The sequence below is a fragment of the Helianthus annuus genome, chromosome 15 (assembly GCF_002127325.2).
Source record: "Helianthus annuus cultivar XRQ/B chromosome 15, HanXRQr2.0-SUNRISE, whole genome shotgun sequence".
NCBI classification, from domain to species: domain Eukaryota; kingdom Viridiplantae; phylum Streptophyta; class Magnoliopsida; order Asterales; family Asteraceae; genus Helianthus; species Helianthus annuus.
Genome location: NC_035447.2, coordinates 12,140,638 through 12,168,326, shown reverse-complemented (window position 1 = coordinate 12,168,326; position 27,689 = coordinate 12,140,638). Strand labels below are relative to the sequence as shown.

Genomic DNA, 27,689 nt, shown 5'->3' with positions numbered 1-27,689 from the left:
AAGTTGCGACATAACAGCAAACGTTGAGGGATAAAATTACAATTGTTTTCTTAAGGGGGGTAAAACTGCCAATTACCCTAAACCCCATAGGGTAAAAGTGCAGTTTACTCGTATTTGTACTCTAGTTTCCTGTTTGCAAATCAGCAGCTTCCGAGCTCTAACCCCGCCGTGTACAAAAGCCTTTTTAGTGGAGCAAACGCTGAAAGTTCACAATTAACGACGTCAACTGTTAACCCTTTCTCTCTCACACACACACTCTCACACTCACACACCTTTCTCTCTCACACACTCTCATGTCTGTGAATAACTGTCCTCCATTTCCACTTAGGCGGCTTCCTCTTCTCCCCTATTTAACCTTCATACTCTTTTCCTTTTGACGCTTTACAAAAAAACCCTAATTTTTCACCGATCTTCATCAATCTCATCAATCGTACTGTTAGTGACCTAATTTAGCTTCAATCAGGTGTAGGTTTTGCTTGAATTTAACGATTTGAACGGTTTATTGTAAGAGTGTTTATCTAGGTTAGTTACAGTGTGAGATCTGGCGATTTGGTTATGGCGGAAGGTCGTCGTTACGCGCTTGGTGCTCAGTTAGGTGAGTTTGACTTTGACTAGTCTTCGTTACTGACTTACTGTGATTTATGTTGATTTTGTGTTTTGATTTAGGTTTTTGTGAGTTAGGGTTTATGGAATTGTAGGATCTTGTATGATCGGTTGATCGTGTGTTTTAGTTGTTGTTGTATATGTTTCACTCATATGTAGATGTATCTGTGTATGTGTTAGCAACTTGTTTTGGTGTATGCAGGTGGTGAGGAGGTGATGAAGTATGGATTGATTGATTTTGTTTGATTTTTTTTGCTGGTTATATTTATTTAGGGTTTTTTAGTGTGTGGATTTTCAGTGCATGAACTAGTTAAGATATGTTAATTAGATGTGAATGAATGACTTTGCTTTGGTTTGCTTTTGCTTCCGGCATCGGATGTTAATAATCATCTGCATGCATGTAAAGTAGATGAGGGGTGTAGTTGCTAATATGATCAATTTTTTGGCTGCATGTAGATATTGATCAAATACTTTTAGAAGCACAGCACCGCTGGCTTCGACCTGCAGAGATATGTGAGATTCTACGTAATTATACAAAGTTTCGGATTGCTTCAGAGCCTGGAAATAGGCCTCCAAGTATGGTTTCTAAAGCTTGTGGTTTTTGTACATATACACATCGCACACAATTGTTTGAATAATAATCTTCTTTTAGTTATATATTCACTTATAATTTGTACCAGTAGACATGATGAGCTGATGTGTATGCCTGTTTTCAGATGGTTCACTTTTTCTGTTTGACCGGAAGGTATTGAGGTATTTTAGGAAAGATGGACACAACTGGAGAAAGAAAAAGGATGGGAAAACAGTTAAGGAAGCTCACGAAAGGCTAAAAGTAAGTGTTCTGAGTGTCTTTTCTCTACTTATTTAATCTTCATTTTTCAATGTTCCTGAAAAAAACATTCAAACACTTTGGCTCTTTTGTTGGTTTCATTTAATTGCTAAAAGGTTCAGTATACCTGAAATTTTCGTTAAAAATTGTTCAGGCTGGAAGCATTGATGTGCTACATTGCTACTATGCTCATGGAGAAGATAATGAAAATTTTCAGAGGCGTAGCTATTGGTTGCTTGAAGAGTGAGTGGAAATTATTTTTGAGTGTGTGTGTGTTCTTTATTCTTTTTCGAACCCATGCACTTTTAACTCATCACTATAGATATCGTTGATGGATATCACTCTTGACTTTTACTTAAATGAAGGAAAATATACGAAAGTAATAATTAAAAAGAAAGCATTGTAAAACACCAGGTCTTTATAACATAATGATTGCCACTTGCCCATACATTATGAATTAATGCTTATGTTCACAATTAGCTTAGGAATATAAAGCTGGTGTAGCTTAATGTCTTAATTAGTTATATTGTGAGGTACATGGTAGGGGTTAATAAGCTACAACTGGATCATCTTTTGTCTAACAAAGATATTATTATGAAAAAATTAAGTAGATGAACATTTTGGTTTCAAGTTCAGTTAAGCTCTTCCATTGAATATCCAAAAGATAGTTGATATTTATTGATAAAACTAGTCGACAGGAGGAAAAATATAATAAGCATGAAGCTCATTGTCAAGGAAATACAAACATTATGGTCATCTTCATTACATATGCATTTGTTTTTGGTTTTTACTAAAGGTAACTTAAAATGTTTTTTGACAGTCTTGTGTGTTGTGCTATGGTAGCAATCAGATAAATGTGAACAAAATGAAAAGTTGATTTTACTTGCTATGGTAGCAATCAGATAAATGTGAACAAAATGAAAAGTTGATTTTACTTTTTAATAATGAAAATAAAGCAGACTATCAAGTCGTCCAAGTTTTACTTGTTCTTTCTAACGTAACTAATGCTGTCACCTCCTTTTTATTGCTATAAAACATACTGAAACTAAAAGTTAGAAAGCTTATCATATATGAAAATTCCAAATATAAATGACTGAAATTTGAAAAATTAAATGAAGTATTCGAGTCTTCTGTTTGGAGTTTATCATCTTCTTATATGTATACTGCTGCTGCAGGGAGCTATCAAATATTGTCCTGGTCCACTACCGTGAAGTAAAGGTTGGTCTATCTTTGATCTTTGTTTTTCTTGCTTTGTTCTTTGGTCATGTCTTATTCAACGTGATATGCTGTAGCTGTTTCAGGTAGCGTCACTAACACAGTTTACAGAAGTTTTCTTCCAACCAGAAACTACATTCCCTTTGTCCGAAACTACATGCAACAATCTCGTTCTTGTGATATCTCAAATAAAATCAGACCCCCTCTAAATTACATCTCTTTACAGAACAAGTATTAGAATACTGGAAAGAATATATACAATAGACTATCTTAGTGATTTTGCCAACATAATGTACAGTTACGAGAAAAACACGGCTATATAAGATATAACCTCTTCTACTGACAACAATCTTGTATTAATATCAGGGGAATAGGACAAGCACACATCGTGCTAGAGAAGCTACTCCCACTTCTTTGGAAAGTGAAGAGAACATATCCACTTCTGAGGTCGATAGTTCCGTGTCTTCTAAGTATCACACATATAATCATTCAGTTGCTTCACAAACTACCGAGAACAGCACGCAGGCCTCAGAATATGAAGATGCCGAGTCAGGTGTGTTCATGTTATCTTATTCATTTCTTATAGAGGTGGCAAAATGGGTGCTTTAAGTAATTAGGACCGTCGGCTCGGGATTGATGTAAAGTTGAAATCACTACCTTTTAAGTTTTTTGTCTGCTTCTGGCCTTCATTGTCATCTTATTTTAAAGTATGATTAACTGGGATGTGGGCTTTTTTATGCAGCATATTCTCACCAATCTACTTCAAGATATAGCTCTATCCACAATTTGCAACCATCAGTTACCACAAAGACTGAGGATTCATTCTCTATGCCTTATTATCCCGTTCCTTCTTCAGGTAATTTCTTATTTAGATTCCTTGATGCATAAATTTTGGAATTTTTTTTGACTTAAGCTGATCAAGTTTACAAGCTCACTTATAGGTGACTATGATGGAAAATCTCAAATGAATCCTGATATGAGCTTTGTCTCACTCATGCAAGGGGACAAAGATGGGAACAATCTTGATGCTGGCTTGTCATATGCATTTGAAAGCTACAGTACAGGAAGTCAGCCTGCTAGCTATCAGTCAACACTGTCTTTTGACCCAAACATGGGTCAAGTGATGCCAGATGGATTTGATAAAATGCAGTTCAGGGGAAATGCAGGGTGGCAGGTACTAGTCAATTGATAATTTATATGTTATGTTCGTCTTGTTTATAGCTTCGACTGTATCAAACATATACTAAGTGGTATTTTATGAAAAATTGCAGCCTGATGCAGGATACAATAATCTCCCCTCTAGGTTTCATGAAGACGCTAGTTTTGCAGACCTTTTCAGTTCGTTTGAGACTACGAATACCGTTGACCAGCATAAGCTTTTTACGCAAGGAAGCTTTGAATTCCCTTTGACAGATGAAGACGGTGGGAAACCAAATCTGGAGGGTAATACGATTCCTGTTGTAGATGAAAGATCTGGTTCTCTGAAACCTCCATTTTTGGAAGAGTTTATGAAGGAAGGTCTAAAGAAGCTTGACAGCTTTGACCGGTGGATGACCAAAGAACTTGGAGATGTTAAGGAGACACAAACGCAGTCGACTTCCGGGACGTACTGGGAAGCTGTTGAAAATGAGAATGGGGTTGATGATTCCATTATTAGTCCACAAGTACACTTGGACAGTTATGTTGGCCCATCTCTTTCTCAGGACCAGTTGTTCAGCATTATTGACTTTTCTCCTAACTGTGCTTATGCTGGGTTCGAAATCAAGGTACGAGCTTTAATGCTTTATAGTTCTGATTGTGAGACTCTGATATGTTTGGACGTGTGGACGTGTGGTCTAACTGGGATTTTCAATCAATTAACTTATACGTGGGTTGATTTGGGTTGTGTTCACCTAAAAGTGGTGGCACAGGTAACGTTATCTTGTAAGCAAACAGGTCTAAAACATAGATGTTAAATTTGTACGAGACACGAGTTGACTTGTGTGTGAGCGGCGGAACAAGTAAATTAGACCCTAAACAACCCGATTGAAACCAGACTCTTTTTTGGTTGGTTTTCCACCCATCCCGCCACCTCAGTGTTTTTAACAATAACAGCGATGGTTAAAACTATTAATTGAAATGTAGTTTTGCAATAATTTTGAAGAGTTAAGTACACGGATGGTCCCTATGGTTTACCAAAATTTTTGGATTTGGTCCCTAGCTTTCCAAAAGTACATAGATGGTCCCTGTGGTTTGCACTTTGTAACACATTCAGTCCCCAATTTTTTTCCAGAAGTACATGGATAGTCCCTGTGGTTTGCACTTTGTAACGCATTCAGTCCCCAATTTTTTCCAAAAGTACATGGATAGTCCTTGTGGTTTACACTTTGTAACGCATTTAGTCCCTAACTTGGACATGCTAAAACCTTTAGATTTGTTGGCTGAGGACTAAATGCGTTACAAATTGCAAACCACAGGGACCGTCCATGTACTTTTGGAAAGCTAGGAATCAAATCCAAAATTTTGGTAAACCACAGGGACCATCCGTGTACCTTACTCAATGTTGAATGTTAGGTTTATGATTTTCTAAATATTTTGCCCTAAATAATCAGATTTGAAAAATCAGGTAAGGAAAGAAAACTGATGATTAAAATACATGTAAATCTACACAACCATGCAAAGCTTTTAGCAACCGAGTATTTGACTTTGAAAATGCACATCCAAACAGCCCCCTTACAAGTAAATTGATTAAAAGACAAATAGTAAAGTGGAATTATGGTGGGATTATTTGTCTCATCTTTTCTCTTGCGTTACGAGCAGGTTTTGATAACGGGCAGATTCTTAAGGAGTCATGAAGAATTGCAGCATTGTGAATGGGCATGTATGTTTGGAGAATTGGAAGTCCCTGCAGAGGTGGTAGCCGATGGTGTTCTTTGTTGTCACACACCTGATCACAAGCCCGGAAGGGTGCATTTTTACGTAACGTGTTCCAATAGGCTTGCATGCAGTGAAGTAAGAGAATTTGAATTCCAAGTCAACGAGAATAATAATAATAATAATCTGGACATGGATGGGGACAACACCAATGAAACGCTTCTACACATGCGATTTGAGAAACTATTGTCTCTTGGACCACAAGATCATGTTCCTACTGTAAACGATCCTGAACTGATGAGCCAACTTAGGTCATTAATCCAGGAGGATAACAGTAACTGGGACCAAATGCTGAAGTCTACTACATCAGAAGAGGAATTTTCTTCTGAAAAAGCCAGGAATCAACTCTATGAGAAGCTACTAAAGGAGAAGCTGCATGCGTGGCTTGTTTACAAAGTGGCAGAAGGTGGAAAAGGTGCCAGTGTGTTGGATGAAGAGGGGCAAGGTGTGCTGCATTATGCAGGGGCCCTTGGTTACGATTGGGCTATCCAACCCACGGTTGCTGCAGGTGTCAGTATTAACTTCCGCGATGTCAATGGCTGGAACGCTCTTCACTGGGCTGCATATTGTGGCAGGTAAAGTTTTTGTGCATTTAATGTGTTTGCTAACTGCTCAGCTGATTATATTGCATGTTTGGATTATCAGATTCTGACTATTTAGGTCAAATAATCAGTTTCATTTTAGCTGCAACAAATATTAATATCTGAGGGTAAACTGATGGCACTTATTTACCCCTTACCTGGAGAGACTTGACTCACATTTCACAATATGTGCATCCTTTTTTCTTAAAACAAATATCAATTCTAGTTATTGCATCTATCAGTTCATCAAATAATCGTAGTATGTCAGACATAACATCTAATTATTTGATTTTTTACATAGTCAAACATCAGAATGATATCTAAAACCTCTCTTCTACATTCTGTTGTAGTGCTGTAAACGAACTGAACTTTCAGCGAACAGTTCATGAACTATTCGACGGGAAGTTCGTTTGTGTTCGTTCGTTCGTTTAATAAATGAATGAACACAGACAAATTTTTTTTTGTTCGTTTAGTTAAATAAACGAACATGAACAGAGGCCCCGTTTATCCATTAATGTTCGTGAGTGTTTGGTAACGTGTTCGTGTATGTTCGTCTGTTTATATTTATTTTTGATATTCTTTTATTTTTATTTGAGTTAATCAAGACAAATAAACCTTATTTCAGTATTCCCAAGTTCATTAGTATATTTTTGGTGGATCTTCTTAATGCTTATGATGAAAGATGCCTATTTTATCCGAAATTTAATATATGTTCATTTGTGTTCGTTTTTTGTTTATGAATGCTTGTTTGTGTTCGTTTGTGTATGGTACCTAAAATTAACAAACGGACACAAAAAAACACGAACACGTTCATTTCCTTAATGAAAGAACACGAACAAAAAACCTCGTTTGGTAAGTGTTCATGAACTGGACGTGAACACAAGTAAACGAACAAGAACAAGTCTTTATTTGTGTTCGTTTGCAGCCCTATTCGGTTGTATTACAGCTAATTTTCTGATTCTTGATTATTTAGTATCAAATGAAATCTAAGCATTGTCTTTGGATCTAGCACTAAAGATTAGAGTGTTTGTATGATTTTGTAGAGAGCGTACGGTGGTTTTCCTTATTTCACTAGGTGCAGCAGCTGGAGCATTGACAGATCCTTCACCAAGATACCCAGCCAAATCACCTGCAGACTTGGCTGCCAGCAATGGACATAAAGGAATCGCGGGTTATTGTGCTGAAGCCGCCTTAAGTACACACCTCCAACTTCTTAAACTAAAGGAAGCCAGCAAGGAGGGTGATGATGCTTCTGCTTCCAGTGCTGTGCAGACCGTTACCGAAAGAACTCCAACTCCAGCGGGTTATAGAGAAGGCTTGTCGTTAAAGGACTCATTAGCGGCTGTTTGTAATGCTACTCTAGCTGCTGCCAGAATTCATCAAGTCTTTAGGGTGCAATCGTTTCAGAAAAAGCAGCTAAAGGAGCACGGTGGTAGTGAATTTGGATTGTCGGATGAGCGTGCCCTCTCACTTCTTGCTTTAAAGACACCCAAGACAGGACAACATGATGAGCCGGTGCATGCTGCTGCTGTTCGCATACAAAATAAGTTCCGTAGTTGGAAAGGGAGAAAGGATTTTCTTATTATGAGGCAAAGAATTGTCAAAATTCAGGTAAACTGTTCAACTCTTTTCCTTAAATACTGTGCTCTCAATATTATGTATGTGCCACATCTTTATGTTCGTGTTCGTTCGTTTAAAACCTAAACGAACAGTTCACGAACGTAAACGAACAAACATAAACGGACATAATTTAACAAACAATAAACTACACAAATGAACATAATTGAAGAAACATTGTTGAAAACAAATGAACATAATTTACTAAACATAAACGAACATAAAGTAATTTTTTATATAAATTAGTGATTTAATTATGATAAATTCCATTGGAAAACCCAATTTTATTACTAGAAAGCCCAATTACCAATTAGTTGTATATATACAAGTAGATGGAAAGTTCCTATTATGTTTAATATTTATATAAATATAACTACTTATGTATTTAAGTTGAGGACATAAACGAACAAACATAAACAAATGTAAATAACCGAACATAAATGAACACAAATGAACGAACATAAATGGATGTTCACAAACATAAATGAACGAATAAAACGTGTGTTAATGTTCGTTCGTTTAATTAAATGAACAAAAAAATGTTTTCATGTTTGTTCGTTTATTAAATAAGCGGACAGAAGTAAACACAAATGAACGAACATAAACGGACGTTCACGAACATAAACGAACGAACAAAACGTGTGTTCATGTTCGTTCGTTTGATTAAATGAACAAAAAATGGTGTTCATGTTTGTTCGTTTATTAAATAAACGAACTTCCCACCGAACAAATTCATGAACAGTTCATGAATGTTCGGTTCATTTACAGGCCTAGCCAAATCTTCTTTTTAGCACACTGTTTGCATGATATTAGTTAGTGGTAGCAAAATGGTGGTGGTTGGCAACGGGTAGTATTTGGTCGTGCTGGGTTGACGCAAGTCGCTTTTTTTCCAATATTATTAGATCTAGTGTAAGCATTTAGTGTGTTTTATCACCCGTTAGTTCTTTTGAGCAAGTGTTTATGCGACGTTCGATCTATTTTCTTTTAAGCTATTTTTTTGGTTTACGTGCTTGACCAACTCATAAGTGAATTGGTTGAATTTACTTTCAATTTTGTGTTAACTTGTGTAGGCACATGTTAGAGGGCACCAGGTGAGAAAGAATTATAAAAAGATAGTGTGGTCGGTGGGAATATTGGACAAGGTAATATTGCGGTGGAGGCGTAAGGGAAGGGGTTTGAAAGGTTTTAAGCCCGAAGCGGTTAATGAAGGTACAAACGAAGCTGCCAAGCCATCAAAAGAGGAGGATGATGATTTTTTCAAAGAAGGCAGGAAACAAACAGAGCAGCGTTTGCAAAAGGCCCTTGCAAGAGTCAAATCAATGGTTCAGTATCCTGAGGCAAGAGATCAGTACAGTAGACTGCTCAATGCTGTCAATGACTTGCAGGAAAGCAAGGTAAGTTTTGTTAACGTGTTTCTAAACACAACACTTTTGTGGAGCTCACATATCTCGTTCGCAAAAAAAAAAAAAAAAAAAAAAAACGTTTTACCCGATGGCTTGCACAGAATATCAAAAGTGATTCGGGGTATAAACAGGCCAACTGGGTAAGATAAAAATAGCAGACAAAAAGAAAATGGGTTGAAAGTAGGGCTTCTAAACGGATCGTGTTTGCGGGCTGATGGGACCCGAAAGTCTGTCACACATGAACCTGAACACGACACGTGTATTCGTGGGTTGACACGAACACAACTTGTTTAACCCGAAGAAAGAATTTTATTTAATATTATTTCCCTATTAATACTTTAATATTCTATATTTACATTTTATTTTTTAATTTTAAGCAATTATGTTTCAATTATGCCATTTTCTTTAAAACCTTAAAATTTTGGCATAAAAGTAATTCAAATGGTTTAAGTTATTAAAAACAACAACCATATCCAGTATAATCCCACCTATAGCGAAGCTATTGATAGGGTCTGGGACTCTGGGGAGGGTAGGATATAGGCAAGCCTTACCTCTATCCCAGGGAACAGAGAAGCTGCTTCCAGTGAGACCCCCGGCTCCAAATGGTTTAAGTTATTACATAAACACATTTAAAAAAATAGAAAATAAAGAAATGGGTCAACCCTCGAACCCACCAGGGCACATACACGGCCTGTTGAGCTAAATGTGTTAGGTTCGACCCGAACTGATCCGATCCCGATTAGACTAAAAACCCAAACCGCGAATTTCGTGTTAAGTTGTGTTTTCGTGTCAGTGTCAGAAATTCACACTTTGTTGAAAGTCATAAAAAGACTCCTATGTCCTTATATCATTTTATTAAACTAGATTATTATTGAACATAATATAATGTCTGTAATCATATTTAACACTGATTTGTTTGTAAAATTCTTGGAGAAGAAGCATTGCATGTTAAATCCAACGTGATCCGAGTATAACAAAATATACCCGTTTTGACCCATATTTTATTTAGAGTACAAGCCAACATATCCCTGGGGTTTGGTTTAAGGGGGCTTCGCAACTGCTGTGTCGAAAACCACAGGAAAGAAAGATAAAAAATGTCATTGAAACTCGGCTATTCTTACTGTTACTCATAATTTTGGTTGTGGGCAGGCTCTGGAGAGTTCAGAAGAAGCTGTTGACTTTGATGAGGATTTGATCGACCTTGACGCGCTGCTGGAAGATGATGACGACGCATTTATGACCATCTGAACCTTAGGATACAAAGCAAGCTTTATATTGTAAATGATATGATTTAAGGTCGTGACTTGCGATAAGGTGAGACATTTCTGTACATTATTATTATTAGTAAACGGTACTTAGACGATATACTTGGAATTTGGCACCTGACTGATTGTAACTATGAAGAAAAACATGTTTCTACTTTTGTCTGTCTATTAGTATGTGGTTGTTTTCGGTTTGGTTGGTCTGTAGAATTTGAATAGAATTGGAAAGCCGAATTTCGTTTTATAATGTGTGTTTCGTAGACTTTATTGAACATCTTCTTTATGTGTTTTTGGTTGAGAAATGAATTTGATCTGGAATTGGAATTAATTAATTCAATTCCTTTGTATAATTTCTTTCCAGTTGGAGAAAAGATTGGAATTAGAATCTCTTATCACTAACCGTAACCGCACACCCCAAACTGCTATTACCGCCACTGCTGGAGTGGTAACTGCAGAGGTTTGGCGCGGCAACGGCGACTGGTAGGTGTTGGCTACGTCGATTATGATTGTGAAAACAAATTAATCACAAGCTCCTAAACCGCATTGCTTAATCCTTATTTAAACTAGTTTTATAAATAGCGCCGCGTTGCGGCAGGCTCAACCAGGTCGTTCTTGGTGTTATATCATGTATGTTTTACATTACAACTCATAAATCATATATAAGCATCATTATCAAGATTGTAAAATATCTTAAATAAAACAATGAATGCTAAAAAATGCCACATTTGGTGTTCCGGGACTGAGAAAGTGATCAATATGGCAAATATAATAAAATTTTTAATTAACCGTTTTTTAAGACCAACAAATTTATTCACTGCTAAAACCAAGAATGCAAAGTAGCAAGAAGCTAGCTTGCAAACAGTGTACCCCAAGGTTCATAACCAATCACCAAAACAACCATACTACAACCCAAAGATCAAGCAAAACATAGACCCAGGACCAAAATAACCCAAGACTACACAAATTGAACGCTCTCTAGTCATCCCATGTCATAGTTAAAGTCCGCGACCTGTTTCTAATCCGCAAGAAGCCCAACGTTTTAACCTCTTCCACCACCTTAGCAATTGATGGCGCCTTTTGACTAAAAAGAGATTCGTTTCGCATTTTCCAAATGGACCTGAAGACCGTAATGAACACAACATTCAGGACTTTCTTCTTCTTCGACGTAGGGATATAATTCTGCATCTCCAGAATATCACTAATACGGAATGCAAAGACGGATAAAATGTTACACCATAAAGCAATAACCTGCCAGACAGTTTGCGAGAAATGACACGAAACAAATAAATGCTCCGCAATCTCAATATCATCAGCGCACAAAGGATATAGTTGGAAGTCAATATTTATGTTCCTTGCAACCAAAGAGCCCTTGTTTAAAGACGGTCCAGCTCCGTTCGCCATTCCACGATGCACGCCTTTTTGGGCACCCAACTGTTCCAAACAAACGACATATCTTGCTGTACACAATTTCTCACCTCCAACCTCTTTTTCAAACTGCTAACTAAAACGCAATCCGACCCGTCCAGCTCCCAAACCCGGCTATCTTTCCTATCCGACAACACCACCGAACCTACTAAAGGTCCAATCTGAGCTAATTTACCAGTCTATTGTTGACTTGGTGCTTAACTTGGTGGTGTCGTCACACCTTCTTTCTTTGGCGCACCGCTAACGCGTCGCGTCCGATTGAATTATAATTGTGAAAATTTCCACCTGTTAAATTATAATTGTATACACCAAAATGAAAACAATACTAATAAATTAAGTATACCTAAGGCTAATATGTGAAAATTTCCACCTGTTAAATTATAATTGTGTGAAGACTGAAGATCATGGGATTGGGAAGGCTTCCATACAAAACATCGACACATCTTTTGGTGTTATACAATATTCATTCTTGGTTTGTTAGTGTTATTACATTTATGACACTCGAGTGCATCTAATTTTGTTGCTCTCAATACCTCCACCTCCTCTTACCGAAACTCAAGATATCAAGAATGCAAAACTGGAAGGTCTTTGGTTCTAGGTACATCAGAATTATCCAAACAATACAGTTCCCAAGCCTTCAAAAAGCAAATATTTTAAAGCCAATGCAATCCCTTGTATGCCCATCCAACCAGAATCAATGGCAGTAATAGAAATTAGATCTATATGAAAGAGTTTCATGCAACCTGAAGTCATACCTGAAATCGTCGTCCAGTATCACCGGAACCGTAGTTCTTTTCCCGTCGGAATTCTCATCGAACCACTTTTATCCAGTGACCGTTGGTTACGTGGATCTGAATGCTGTGTTCGCCGCCGCCGTTGAGGCTTATGGAACCGCCGCCGCCGCCAACAAAACCTGCTTCAAGTCTTTACACTCTCCGTCTCCGTCTCTGTTTCGATTTCAACCCTAACCATATGGAAAATGTTTTTCTACCCTATTTTATATTAAATAATACAAAATACTCCCTTATCCATTTGAATCCGAGACTTCCCCTTTAAGAGGGAAATGCCTCTACCAAACAAAAATGACTATTTTCCAGATTTTTTTCAGTTAATACCAAATATTCATATTACCAAATCGGATTTTAAAATCAAAGTATTTTAGCTTAGGATTCTAACATTTATGAAGCACTTTTTTTATAAAAACATTCAGGATGGTATTGGAATACGAGACCGGGTGGCGGGTATTGGACTTATTTGGTATTTAGATGATACCTGACTCGATTATCCGAAACATACGCATCTACTCACCTTGAACCATACATTTAAACATTTCTTTTAATCAACTAACCAACCAATACATAGATTATTTAGTTTTTACATTTCTACTTCCATTTGTTTAAAAAAATTGCATAACAAGGAGATAATAAGAAGTGCACTAGGAAATCTCAACAATGGGTATGTCCAATACCCGACGCGTACCGTGCAATTGGGTATTCGGTATTCTGATGTATATGAGACTAGATATTATTTTACAATCTAGTATCTGACTGGAATTACCAATACTCATATTATTTACAATCTAGTATCTGATTGGAATTACAAATACTCATAATTTTTTCGTTATTAAATTTAAAAGTGAGAAACTAACTAATTGAATAGCTAAAAGGTTCAAAGTTATAATTCAATAAAAAAAGAAAATTTGTAAAGAAGGCAATAGATATCATGAATTTGGACTTATGATGGTTATTAAATTTGTTTTAATTCAAAAATTACATATGTTATTGTACAACAAAGTTGAGTAATAAAAATCAAATCATCAAGAAACCTATACGTACAGAATTTTGCTAATGATTAGTCCATATAGGATACAGAAGTACCATGTAGTACAATGCGATGTACTGATAATATTGAGCAATGAAGTACCATACAATTTGTAGTACACAATTGACCATTTATTATAAATAACTTATACATTACCATCATAAAATTCACAATAACAAATGGCAGAGACATCCAACAGGTGTGACATGAGAACACATGATGATATACTTAGATATTTTCACGTGTTCTCAGGTCGCCCCTGCTGAATTTTCTTTGCTTCAACGTGTTGCTTCGTATGTCCGTTAAAACAGCTGGAGGCTGTGGAGCAACCCATTGTTCAAATCTTAGGAATGTACAATTATTTTCTATCGTTGTGGCAAAGTATACAAGTTGAATAAAAACATGTAAGGTTATGTTACAATGTACCTTTTGAATTTCTTTTTCCCTTTCAATTTTTTACCTTTATTTTTCCCTTTTATTTTTTTAATTTATTTTTTTTATCACAGACTTAAGTTTCAATGTTTAAAAAAAGAAAAAAAAAAACGAATATTGTAGTGGATGGTGACATGTGTCACAGTATTATTGGATAGTGTGTTAATTTATTTGATTTTATATTAAATTTAATTGCAAGGGTTGAAGGAGTTCAAGTGATGCAATTTCATTGGTGGGTTTCAAGGGTTGAACGCTTAAGTGCCCCTGACACCCTTATTTCATTAATCATCTAAATATTCGTGTGGAATGATATAGATTTTTTTTTTTTGAACGGCGAAGCATCTATATAATAATGTAGAACCGGGCCAGCAAGAAGCTGAAAAATCTGAAGGGCTTACAAGACAATGTCAAGTAAACTGAAATCACACCATCTACCCCAATTTAAACTAGCATACTTTGATCTACAATTAATCCGAAAGAAAGATTGCTCCTTTATTTGCTCCACCGTCTAATTGAGTGGGACGTATCTGTTGAAGTCCATCTCGTTCATTGCTTTCCAGATCTCCCATTTGATGGTTAAGAGGATTGCGTCGATAAGTTTTTTCCACATCTTTAACCCGTCAATATTCTCCACTTTGGAGACCAACTCCAGCATATTGATTTTCAAGTTTCAACCCTTCGGACCCATTCCCCTTTTATTAGTCTAAGTAAAACACAACCTAAGTTGTCTTATTCATAAATTGTTGTTTAGAAATTTCAACCTTTTTTATTTCAAGTACTAGAAACATTTTAAACCACAAATTTCTTATCTAGATAATACTTCACTTAACATCTTTTCATCATCAATAGTTCACTTGAGCTTCAATTTGTGACTTCAGTATTAGACATATTAACATTAGATAATTAATTTGTTTTATTTCAATATAGTGTAAAGAAATTATACTTAAAAACACAAGTATTTTGTTTCTTAAATTTTTTGTTTTGATTGAAGACAACAATACTTAAAAGGAAAAATATCAAATAATTTTCAAAACGCACGGCTAGGTAATTACCAAAGCTTTATGAAGAACAAAAGTAAACAAGATAATTGTCAAAGATTTATGAATAACAAAAGTAAACAATTATGTAACCCTAAGTATATAGTCATGAAATATTTGGGGTTTGAAAAGACTAAGATGCCAAACTACATAGTAAATCAATGCATGTCAAAGACGTAATATTTCATATAAATGCATAATTTGTGTCAATCCTAAATAGAAGAACTCAATTGGAGACTTGATGACCAAAACCAAATTTTTAGTAGCTTAGAAAATAAAAATTTATTTAAGATTTATTTTAGTTGTTTCGTGTTAGTTAATAAAAAAGTTTGGGTGGGGAGTTGGGTCCAACTGTTAAAGTCATTCAATTTAAGGTGTTGCTCTCCTTGAGGTTAAAGGTTACCCCGTCAAAGACTGATTTGGTGTAATTTAATCTTCTAATAAAGAGGTTTTATTTCTTGTTACACTCTCTATCTTTCATCCTAATTATCAAAATTTGGGCATTATTTACATGCATAAAAAATATGAATCTTTACAAAGGATGTGCTTTATTTAAATTGAATTTTTGGGTTGTAAGCATGCAATAATTAGGATTTATAAACTTAGTACTTTTTTGTATGTATGTGTTTGGAAATACATAAGGAAAGATGTTACAAAACTTACAAGTCTTAAGGCATTTTCTACCAAAATACGACTTTCCACCAATGATGTATTGATGTGATCCTACCGAAGAATGCTACAAACTGAGAGTTGCTACCAAGAGTTAATTTGTGTTCCTAGAGCTTTTATACCAACGAAGAAGATAAAGATGAATGTAATTATCTTTGTATTTGAATCTATTGTGTTATTATATGTTTTGATAAGACCAAATCAATTGATTGTAAACTTATTATTTGATTTTAAACAACACACAATTCATATATACTTTCCGAGTGATAGTCTTGATCTCTATTTCCACACAAATCCTTATTATTTGTAGAGATCATTAGTCATCAATATTATACAAAAATAAATATTTACTCAACAAGTTCATGTAATCCTTACAAATCCAACCTAAGACTATAATACAATAGCAACCACACCCAATCTATCTCACAAATAGCAAAACTATTGAAAGGGTATGGAGAGAGTGAGATGTAGACAAAACTTACCTCTATCCATGCGGATAGAGAGACAGCTAAGAGAGACACCCAACTCAAGACAAACAACACATAGACAAACCAAACTGACAAATAGAATTAGCGAGCAACCAAAAACAAAAGAAATGATGACAAAGCAAGAAACAAACAAACAAATGAAATAAATACATCATAAAATAACATATAAATATAATTACAAGAAGGTAAGCAGATGCATGGTCTACCTAAAATGTAGGGAATCTAGACCCCTAAAACAAAGCCTGACACAATTGCAGCCTCTCCTAAAAGTCCTTCACTTTAATTCTATGTCTCTATAGACTCCTATCTTAAACCATGTCCCCACAAATGTGTGACTCTAACAAATCTTGCAGACATGTCAATTTAGGTCTGCCTCTACTCCTCTTCTCTTCTACAATGAGGGTTTTCACGATTCTAACTGTTGTTCTAGTCGGCCTCCTCTTCACATGCCCAACCATCGAATCTCCTTTCCTTTATCTTACCTGATATTAGACCTGGCAAATGGGTCGGGTTGGGTTGGGTCGGGTCATGGGTCAAAACGGGTTCGGGTCAAAATGGGTTCGGGTCAAAACGGGTCAATTAAAAAAAGGGTTGTTTTGGTTCGGGTCGAAACGGGTTCGGGTCAAAACGGGTTCGGGTCGGAACGGGTTCGGGTCGGAACGGGTTTCGGGTCAGAACGGGTTTCGGGTCGGGTCGGGTTAGGTTAGTTAAAAAATGTTTTTTAAGAGATTGTACATCAAGGGGCAATTTTGTCGGGTTAAAACGGGTCCTGGTTGGTTCGGGTTGAGAATGGGTTCGGGTCGGGACGGGTTCGGGTCAAAAAAGTGCATGAGCTGTTTAAACAGGTCCGGGTTGGTTTGGGTTGAGAATGGAAATCGCAGCATCAAAGAGTGCCAAAGCCTCAGCAAGTCTCCCATTTTTATAATCTTCGTTACCCAAGATCTTCAACCGCTCTGGATCCATTCGTGTAATAAGAAGTTGGATTTACTGGTTTCCTAGACATTTTTATCAGATCACAAGCCCAGCTCATCTTTTACAAATAATTCTTTTTTTTTTTTTTTTGTAAAAATCTTTCGAACTCGACTAACAACCTGCAACTTTTATTCAATTTTCTTATTCCTCTAAAGAACAACTAACTTATTTAATCTTTCTTCCTGGTCATACACTACATCATCTACACTTTCAAACACTCTAACATATAAGTACATATGAATGCTTTACAGATCTGAACAACAACCGCTGCTTAAAACAGATCTGGAACTTCAATTCAAATCTCAAACATACATATCTGAATAAATCTCAGATTTTAACCAAATCACTGAAGAAAATAAAGTGAAACGTTGAAACGGTAGGTGTCGAAACGGTTCGCGTCGTAACGGTTCGATTCGATACGGTATTGGTCGAAACGGTTCGCGTCGAAACGGTTCAATTCGAAACGGTACGGGTCGAAACGGTTCGAGTCGAAACGGTATGCGTCGAAACGGTTCGCATCGAAACGGTTCGGTTCGAAAAGGTATTGGTCGAAACGGTTCGATTCGAAACAGTACGGGTCGAAACGGCACTGGTTGAAACGGTACGGGTCGAAACAGCTCGCGTCGAAACGGTTCGATTCGAAACGGTACAAAACTCGTCCCGACCCGAAACTCGTCTCGTGCGGAAACTCGTGTCAACTCGTGTCGGCACAAAACCCGTTGCGATTCGAAAGCTGTCCCGTGCAGAAACCCGTGTCGGCCCGAAACCCAACCCGAACCGACCCCGTTCCGGTCCAAAACCTGTGTCGCGCCGAAACCCGTCTCGGCCCGAAACTCAATTTGAACTGAACCCGTTCCGATCCAAAACCCGTTCGTGCCGTAACTTGTCTCGTGCGGATACTTGTGCCGGCTCGAAACCCATTCCGATCCGAAACTTTCCCAATTTCTTTAAGACACTAACCCACATCGACCCATTTATTTAATGTTGTCGACCCGCTTTGACCCGAAAATAACAAGATGGAATTTCAAGTGACCCATTGTGACCCATTTAGTTAAAATATCTTACCCATACCAACCCATATAATTTTAAAAGCAACCCAAATTGACCCATTTGAAAGGTTTTGGGTCAAGATTGCCCCCTCTACCTGATATGCTAGTCACCCCTAACTTTTCCCTAAAAACCTTATTTCTAATCTGGTCTAACATTGTGTGCCCACACATCCACCTTAGCATCCTCATCTCTGCTAGCTCCATTTTGCACGCTTGTGTCTTCTTGATAGCCTAACAATCCATCTCATATAACATAGCAGGTCTAACTGCAACTCTATTAAATTTACTTTTTAATTTAGTTGGGAACCTCCTGTCACACAATACCCCTGAGGCAGCTAGCTTGGATGCGTTTGACTACGTCACTGTCTATCTTCCCATCCTTTTGTACCAACGATCGTAAATACTTGAACATCATAACCTGCGAAACCAGTTGACCGTCAATGGTTCATTGTTGCTTGCCCACTAAAATCGCAGTAAGACTATAATCATAGTGATAAAGAAGACAAATGATACATATAATTAAGCCATTTAGATAATCTATTTCACCCAAAACGTGAAATTATAAGGATTTTCTTTGATATTGTAGGGCTGTAGGAGATTATCTTAAAATCTTTAGAACGAATTTTCTATACCTTGTGAGTCATGTGAAACATGCATAGAATGATTCGCACGCCATGTATTAGTCTAGTCTCTAGAATGTGTTAACATTGATGGTCGATCCGAGCACACCATTTTGAGGTAACGCTACTGCCCCAATGCTACGTTGCAACCTTCTGAGCTTCCTAGCCAAAAAGAGATTTAGATGAGGGCTAAGCTATGATATAACCTGTTTTGTAGCTTTTTATTTATTGTATTCTTAATCTAATATTGTTAACTATTTGTCTTACTTGTACATATTTAATGACACAGGAGTTGTTTACAAAGCCATAATAGTTAAGAGGTTGCACAACGGTCCTTTGTGCTATTAGAAGTACGTCCCAAACCCAGTTCCCCGAGTCATGTACTAAATTTTTATGAGTGTGTTATGTGTATGTGCAAATTTAACTTTTATGTCATAAACGCCGACTAAGTGTATATCTATATGTGCAAGATCCCCGCCTAGAGGACCATACTCACAAAATAAGAAATATGAGCATGGAAAGTCAGAACGACGATGCTATGTGGGATGCCCTCTATTCTGGCAAGAGAAAGGCGGCTCAAATCGATGAACGAGTTTTCAAAAATGACGATTTCAATATCATCGGGACATGCCCTCTACGGGCTCTACCATAGATATCAATGTCTTTTTTAACACGAGATGAGCAAAAGGGTACGTGTTACTTTGGTTTATGAGTCATTTTTTTGTGGAAGGTATGAGACACCAACTCTTAACACCAAGTTTAGGGGGTGTTGTCCCAGAACTCTTATACTAAATTTTTTTATATATACGTTTAAAAATATGAAAACAATAAATTTATTGGCTTATTGGGCCCTCTCTAAAAAAATTAAGAACTTTATAACTTATACTGGGCCCAAACAAACTTATTTTGATCCATTATTGATAATCCAAACTTATTGGGCCATCTATAATCCATAATTATCTAAATAATAATAAAACAATAAATATAAAAAGAGGAAACAGAACACAACGCGGCAACAATCAACACCACACCACCACTCGACCATCGGCCTCCGCCTCCAACCACCACCTTAGCCCACCAGCGCACCACCACAACCCACCATCGACCACCTAAAGGCCTTTTTTCGGCTCATACGAGGCACTTAGTAATCCATTACTGGTCGTCAGTTAAAGTTGTTTGTTTTAACAACCACTAATTATTTAGCATTGTGAAATCTCTAAAAACTATCATGTTTTAATACAAACTCTATTTGCATTCATCACTACACTATAGATGGCCATATTCATTAGAAGAATGCCTCCATGTAAGATGTATAGTCAGTCCATTGATAATGATTTTCGACCCCTTCAGACGCGCATTTTTTATCGCTACATCCATCGTTTAGAAATAAACCGTCATACAAGCTTCACAAAAACTACCAACAATCTATACCCTAAAAATTACAAACTGTATAAAACTATATTGATCCATACTATAGAACTTGTTCAGGATATAGATTGCCTCCTTCTAAACCTGAATATAGAGCTCAATCTTTTTTCTTTTTCTTTTTCTTTACCCTCTCTATTTTCATTTTCATTTATTTTCCCATTAAACAATTTAAGCTTTTTCCACCCTAAAATCCAACCAGATAAATCTTTCTGATTTGTTTTCATTTTTTTACAATCTTGTTGTAAGTTTATGTAGTCCCTTTGAAGCTCTTCAATCAATGTCATCATTTTCTCCAGTTCTACTTTAAGCATTTTGATTTCTTCCTTTGAAGATGACCAGTTATCTTCCTGCACCTCTGATGAGTTTTCACTGTGATCTTCTGCTTCCTGCTTTCTGGTCATTGTTGCGCGCAGCTTCATTTGCTCCGCGAACAATACCTGTGGTTTATCGTTTAGAGTGTTCTAACAATTAGTCGTCATGTAAACGAGCCAAGTCAAGCACAAGCATATCTAAGCTCAAGCTTGGCTCGTTTCAAGCTCTATTTCTAAAGATTGACCTGGACTTGTGGGTAGTTTTTTTAGCTCGAGGCCGGGCTTGTTTATTATTATTTTTAGGCAAATTGGAAAATAATAATCCCATCATTCTGAAATTGGCCGATAATAATCCGAAGTCAGTTATTAGCCAATAATAATCCAGCCTTGTCCATTTTTTTGTAGAATAGACCGCCGTTAAAATAAGCTTAACGGAGTTAAGTTTTTTTTCCGAATTACAAACCGATGTTTTAGGGCTTTTGATCAGAACGAGGATACAAGTCGATTGATGTAAAACTTACCTCAAAATACTGCCCCCAACCCACGAAAACGGTGCTTCAATTCGGGTGTTTAACTTCCAATTAACAAAATTCAAGCCATTTTCGAACACAATTTCGAGGTAAGTTTTACATCAATCGACTCGTATCCTCGTTCTGATCAAAAGCCCTAAAACATCGGTTTGTAATTCGGAAAAAAACTTAACTCCGTTAAGCTTATTTTAACGGTGGTCTGTTTTACAAAAAAAAATGGACGAGGTCAGATTATTATTGGCTAATAACTGACTTGGGATTATTATCGGCCAATTTCAGAAAGATGGATTATTATTTTCCAATTTGCCTTATTTTTATTAACTTCTATATAGTTACTTTTATTGTAAAATAATATATAACAATAGTTATAGATAAAAAAAATGGATATATAATATATTAAATTAGAATATATAAGTAGTAGGCTCGTTTAAGCTTACGATCCTACTTGAGTTCCTGAAGCTCGTGCTAAAGGACATTAATAAAACAAGCTTATTTTTGGGCTCTAGCTTATTGAAGCAACTTGATTCAAACTTTTAACGAGGCTATCTCGAGTGGCTCATGAGCAGCTTGGCTCACGAACACCCCTACTAACAATCGGAGATTTATGGCAGCGCATGATGGTTACCTGTATAATGGTTCTTAGAGGCAGTCGATCGTTTTGTGCTGCGTGTGCACATGCATCAACAGAAAGCTTTTGACAATCCACGACTCTACATAATCTTCTTCTGTCGTGTTCAGACAATGCAGGATGCGCCTGGAGGTTACGAGGAATAAAACAATTTAAAAGTGACTTCCATTTTGAGAAATAACAAGTAAATAACAGTTTCAAATAGCTCAGGGGCGCAACACGTTTGTAGGATCGGGGGGGGGGGGGGGTTCAATGGTTCTTTTGACCACGGTCACCAGAACTTACTCGATTTTCACATATAAAATATGAGGCTTTTTATGATAAACAAAAGTTGGACCCCCTTGTTACCCACAACTAAAAAGTTCTGGTTCTGCCACTATTGAAACAACCAAGTTGCTAATTTAGCGAAGGGTCTTAAAGCTAGTGTCTGACCTTTAGATATATATCGATCGCTCTGTAGAGTCCATCATCACAGGGACGAGCGGCATGTGGTAATGTTTCAGCAATCGCTTGAAACTTGGTAGCCGAAAGGTTTGGGTCTCCTGCTATTTCAGCAAGGTAACTATCCAATAATTTACTAATGTTTGCTTTCCCATGAGTTTCTGTTTGTTGCTGCTCTTCGTTCATCAAGTAATATTCCAAGATCCTTTGAACCGAATCGACATTGTACATAGTATGATCAACCATTGACCTGCACCACATTTGGATCAATAAGTAATATTTGATTTTTTTTTTCTTTTATAATTTCCAGGTGGTCTAGCAAAAATAATAATAGTTTCTAGGAGGTTTTTGAACTTGTTTAGATTTCTAGGGACTCACTAGAATATATAAACAGTTTTGATTTATAGGAGTTCTTGTTGTCATGCTTATAAGATTTTATATCTCTACTAATATATAGGACATAACTACAATAAATCCAAACTGATATATATTATGTATAATATGTTACTCACTAACATGGCCTCTCAAGCTAGCTAGACGTCATTTCGATTCGATGTTTAGTTGGAAAAATAAAGGAAAAGAAAAATACAATCAAAATTTAAAGAAGCCGACGTTGATTATTGTGGTCGTGTTTGAATAATCTTATATATTTACCTTAATATTCTGTTTATGTGTTTCATTTTCGTTCTTTATCATTGTTGTCAGTTGCGCTATGATTTTAAAAATTAAGGGTCGGTGCCTGTTTTTTTTTTTTAAAATCTTTTTTGGCTTTCAAAATTCAGGATCGATGTTCGATTTGTAATTCGTTCAGTTTTTGAAAATAGTGTAGGAGGTGTAACAATTATTGTAAATTATGGTATGCATGCCTCTTATTCAAACTACAAAGGTGTAACAAGTATTGTAAATTATGGTTAAGCCCATTAATTAAGGTTTAGTCCCTTAAGGTTTTATCTTAGGGTTTTGTTTTAGTCTCTAGATATATATGCACATGTACACTGTTCTTTAAAGGACCAATAAATAATACAAAAACACGTTTTTGGGTATTGGTTTTACTCATTTTTCCACATCATCCATTGTAGACCTTGTTTTTGTGCCCCATATTTGAGATATGTTCTTCTAAGACCATGTGTAGTGGTAATGTGTTATAATGCCCCCATCATGGGGCATTATCCGACACGTGACGTCCTAGTCAGCGATGGGGCATTATAGCAAAAGTGGTGTAGTGGGGCATTATGCCAATAACGCCCAAATAATACCCCTTCCAATCATTAAAAAAAAAAAACACTTACTAGTTTCTCATTGGTTGGGGCAAAGAGAAAGCTGCTACTCCTTTGCAAAAGTGGGCGGCATTAAATGAACTTGTCAGACATGTGAGTGGTGATTGGTTGGTCATGGTTGTGTGCAAGCGTTTTAATTTACACGCTGGAGCCATTTTTTCCAAAAGTAACGCCCCAAAACGCCTAGTGTAGTGGGGGAGGGGGCGTTTTTTTTTCAATTTTTTTTAAAAATAACGCCCCACTACGGGTGGTCTAACAAAATGACTAAAAACAACCAAATGGTGGGCCACCTTGTCCTTTTAATTATATATTATTTAGATAGAGAGGGATTTTTTTAGGAGGTGGCGATGATGATGTGGTAATGTTTTTGGGTATTTTTAGTTTTTCTTATTGGGTGGGTTTAGGTGTTTTTAAAGAATTGGTGTTTTTATGAAGTGGCAGTTGATGTGGCACATTTTTATGTGTTTTTAGGCTTTCTTATTGGTGATGCTCTTAGAAACAATATATAATTCTAGTGTGTATTCACCCATGTGTCATGTTTACAACTTTTTAAATTTTCAAGCTTGAGAATCTACTGAAAAAGTGCATATATAAATGATCAACTAACTATAAAGTAACTAGTAAAAAAAGATAATGTAATTTGAAAGCTTACTTTACTTGTGTTCCTTGTTCTCCATTAGGTATCAAAAGATCATACACACTTGCATTTTCCAACACCATCCCAGCTCTTTTTTCAAGCTCAAAAATCAAAGCTGGTGATATAGAATACACCACACCCATTTTCAACATCCACAACAAAAACTTGCATGAAATAGCCTCTTTTTCATGTGGTAATATTCCCACCAAACTCTCTAAAATCATTCTTTGCTCTTCATTCTCAAACTCCTGCTCTCTTTTCCTTCCCTGTTGAATGCACCATTTCAGCTCCTTTCTTCTATTCGTATGTCGTTTCGCGCCTTCAATCTCCACATCGTTTCGAGCTAGCAACCATTTTTCGGCATACATCATGATGCATGAGCCTAAAAACTCAGGTCTTAGCCCTTTTAGCGCCATCGATGTCATGATCCGCTTAAAATGATCGATCCGGAGCGTGGCAACGTCGTTTAACCATTGGCTTTGTTCACTCGTGGTCTCTTGACAAGCCCACGCGATTGAATCGCAACATCTTCTTACTATCTGGAGGTTTTCGGCCCATGGAGAGAGCCCTTGGCACGATTTTAACACCGTAATAGAGTCTTTCCATGAAGAAAAGACTACGAAAGTGAGGAATGATTCCGTTTTTGATATGAGGTTTCCTTCTTCGAGTTCTTCACTCATGTCCAGAAACTCGGCTGCACATCTTAAGGGTGCGGCGTTTCTTGGGCTTAACGATACTGGAAGACCGTAGCAAAACTTAACCACGGTTTCGAACGCTTCTGCTCCGCCTGGAAGGCTTTGCAGTTTTAGTTCGAAACCGTGGTTTGAGATCGAAGGCTGTAACGCGTTCTGTTCTAGATAACCACATCTTGCTAGCAGTGGATACTGAACATAAGATTACAAAGTGGAGTCAACAATGCGTTCGTATGGATTTTAATAATCCCAACTATAGCTGTTGGTCGGCAACGGTCCCAACTTAAAAAACAACCAGTAGTGGTCTCACCTTTTCAGATATTGTAAACCAATAGACGTTTGTTAATAGAAAAGGAAAATGAATCCAAAATAATTGAAAGCTCTTTTAGCAAAAGTCTATTGGTTTACAATATGTGAAAAGGTGGGACCACCACTGGTTATTTTTGAAGTTGAGACCGTTGTCGGTCAACAACTAATAGTTGGAATTATGAAAATCCATTATTCCTTTTAAATATGTAGAGTAATAATAACTAATAACTAACTCTAGTGTTAACATGATAATTACTCTGGTTATTTGTACGGTTACCATGTTAAATCTATTTGTATTTGTACGGTTACCATGTTAAATCTATTTGTATTTGATCCTAACACAGTTTTAGAAAACATGACACCAGTGAAAATAAAAGTTGGCTAAATGTACCCCATGTTCTCATTTATGAAAAAAGTACCGAATTAGAGAGATGAAATGACTAATTCAGTAGAGGATAAATTCGGTGAAAATAAGGAGGAATGAGGTACGTTTAGCACAACCATGTTGTAATAATTTAGATTGTGGGTACCTTGTGAACATAAAATGTAACATCATCAACTGTCACTGCTAAGTCTGATGGAAGCTGAGATATGACAAACCTGCGAGTTCATATTTGATCGGTTATAGTTTCTTAAGAAGCTATTAACAAATTATATCTGAACCAGAAATAGTGGTGTTTATCGATTCGGTTTTGTTAGATATCTTAGAACATATATGTTTTCAAACATCTTTGGAATCTTTTTTCGGTTTAAAACGAATATTGAAAGCAGTAGGGAGAAGTGTAATGATATATGAATGTTGTTGTTGTTACCATGAATTGCCCTTCTTCTCGAAGCTTTCTGCTGTAGAAATAAGTGTTGGAGGAGGAACAGCCAAGTCTTGTTCTTCGTAGTTGATCTCGGGGTATTGTGATTGGGCCATTTCATAAAATTCGGATATGACTCAGTTATATATATGTATATATAGAGAGTTTGTAGTTTGTGATTCAATTATATATATATATATGTGTGTGTATATATAGAGAGTTTTGTAGTTTGTGCAGGTGTCTAACTAATTGTTTAAATATAACAAAGAATTAAAATGATTTAGTTTCAATTTAAAAAGAATAAAGTGATGGATACATTACTAGCTAGTATTAACATAAGACTTTTAGAATTGTGGACCAAACCAAATAGAGCTAGCTACTATGGTCCATGCAGCCAAGTGCATTACTGATTTTTCTCCCACCTACTCATATGAGTGCTTCAATGGTGTGAGGCTATGTGTAATGGGTTTATTCATTTTATGTGGTAATGAAGGGTAAAATGATTAGATTTTTTTAATTTGTTATAATAAAATATTAAAAGATCATTTTGACCTTCATTAAAAGGGAGGAAAAAGACAGAAAACTGGATGTTAACTAAAAAATCTTACCAGATTTTTATTTTGGATGAAAATGGCAACAAAAATGAAACAACAGGAACCAGATTCAAAAGGTTTGAGTTTTGAACTAAAGTGACAAAAGTGACCAAACTTCAGGGACCGTTTTAACAGTTTATTCTTTTTAAAATAGTTTTCTTCATATTAAAAGTTTGATGTTTTCTATGAACTAGAATTGAGACCCGCCGCAATGCGGCGGGGATTCTTTAGTTATAACTAAGTCGACCTAGGACTCACACGTTATGTTAAACCTGTCAAACAGGAAACAAATAGACGATGTAAAAACATTCACCCATACACGCACGTTGCGTCGTGTTAACTCGCAAAATTTAAAACGAAACGTAAAACGTTAAATCAAAGACGCACGTTGCGATGTGTTAAGTCACATAATTTAGAACCAAGCATAAAGCGAAAAATTTGCGGAAAATGAAAACTATAAAGGATTAAAGTTGAAAGTAAAAATAGTTGTGAGGATAAATTGCAAAAAATAAAAAGTTCTGGGTTAAAAGTAAAAAAAACAAATAGTTTTGGGTTAAAGGTAATTTATGAAATACTTTTGGGTGAAAAGTAAAAAAAATCAATTTTTTTTTGGAAAACCCCTAAAGCCAAGGTTACGACAACCATATGCATAACCATTATTCTTTGGAAAACCCCCAAAGCACACCCCGCATTGCGGCGGGGCGTAAAACGGTGTCAAATAGTACTAATGTCACACAACCGTGATCGACCACCAATACTGACTCGACCTAGGATCTGCGTGTTGCGACGAACCTGTCAAACATGAAAAAATAGAGGTAAAAACGTTGAACCACACATGCACGTTGCGCGGTGTTAACTTTCAAAATTTGAAACAAAACATAAAAAAGTTGAACCACACATACGTTGCGTCGTATTAACTCGAAAAATTTAGAACTATACGTAACGAAACGTAAAAACGTTAAACCAAAGACGAAAAGTATAATTGACAAAAGTTGTGAAGTTAAATTGCAAATAATGAAAAGTTTTGAGTTAAAGTTAAAAAAACAAATTTTGTAAGGTTAAAATTGCAAAAGGTAAAAACCTTTGGGTTAAAACTAAAAA

At 36.4% G+C, this 27,689-nt stretch overlaps 3 protein-coding genes and 1 long non-coding RNA gene across 5 annotated transcripts; 2 read left to right on the top strand and 2 right to left on the bottom strand.

Moving 5' to 3' along the window:
* Positions 1-200: 200 nt before the first annotated feature.
* LOC110910684 (calmodulin-binding transcription activator 3) lies at positions 201-10,688 on the top strand. 2 transcript variants are annotated; one of them, XM_022155290.2, is made up of 13 exons: positions 201-595; positions 1,060-1,179; positions 1,320-1,435; positions 1,587-1,675; positions 2,608-2,650; positions 3,014-3,200; positions 3,390-3,503; positions 3,589-3,821; positions 3,919-4,413; positions 5,447-6,135; positions 7,185-7,752; positions 8,829-9,152; positions 10,311-10,688. In XM_022155290.2, the coding sequence occupies exons 1-13, from the start codon at positions 556-558 to the stop codon at positions 10,407-10,409; spliced, it is 3,117 nt and encodes a 1,038-aa protein (XP_022010982.1). In that variant the 5' UTR covers positions 201-555; the 3' UTR covers positions 10,410-10,688. The 2 variants fall into 2 exon arrangements, with proteins under 2 accessions (XP_022010982.1, XP_022010983.1); XM_022155291.2 differs by having other exon boundaries at positions 205-595; positions 3,649-3,821.
* A 710-nt stretch (positions 10,689-11,398) lies between these two features.
* On the bottom strand, positions 11,399-11,824 carry LOC110910685. Its single transcript, XM_035984251.1, has one exon. The coding sequence runs from the start codon at positions 11,822-11,824 to the stop codon at positions 11,399-11,401; it is 426 nt and encodes a 141-aa protein (XP_035840144.1).
* A 2,109-nt stretch (positions 11,825-13,933) lies between these two features.
* LOC118487367 lies at positions 13,934-16,060 on the top strand. Its single transcript, XR_004881644.1, has 2 exons — positions 13,934-14,073; positions 14,301-16,060. It is a non-coding gene; the product is annotated as an uncharacterized LOC118487367 (long non-coding RNA).
* Positions 16,061-20,236: 4,176 nt separating this feature from the next.
* Positions 20,237-26,256, bottom strand: LOC110910682 (BTB/POZ domain-containing protein DOT3). Its single transcript, XM_022155288.2, has 6 exons — positions 26,002-26,256; positions 25,720-25,789; positions 24,204-25,072; positions 22,266-22,524; positions 21,831-21,959; positions 20,237-20,801 (listed from the first exon to the last, which is right to left on the bottom strand). The coding sequence occupies exons 1-6, from the start codon at positions 26,109-26,111 to the stop codon at positions 20,421-20,423; spliced, it is 1,818 nt and encodes a 605-aa protein (XP_022010980.1). The 5' UTR covers positions 26,112-26,256; the 3' UTR covers positions 20,237-20,420.
* Between the last annotated feature and the right edge of the window lie 1,433 nt (positions 26,257-27,689).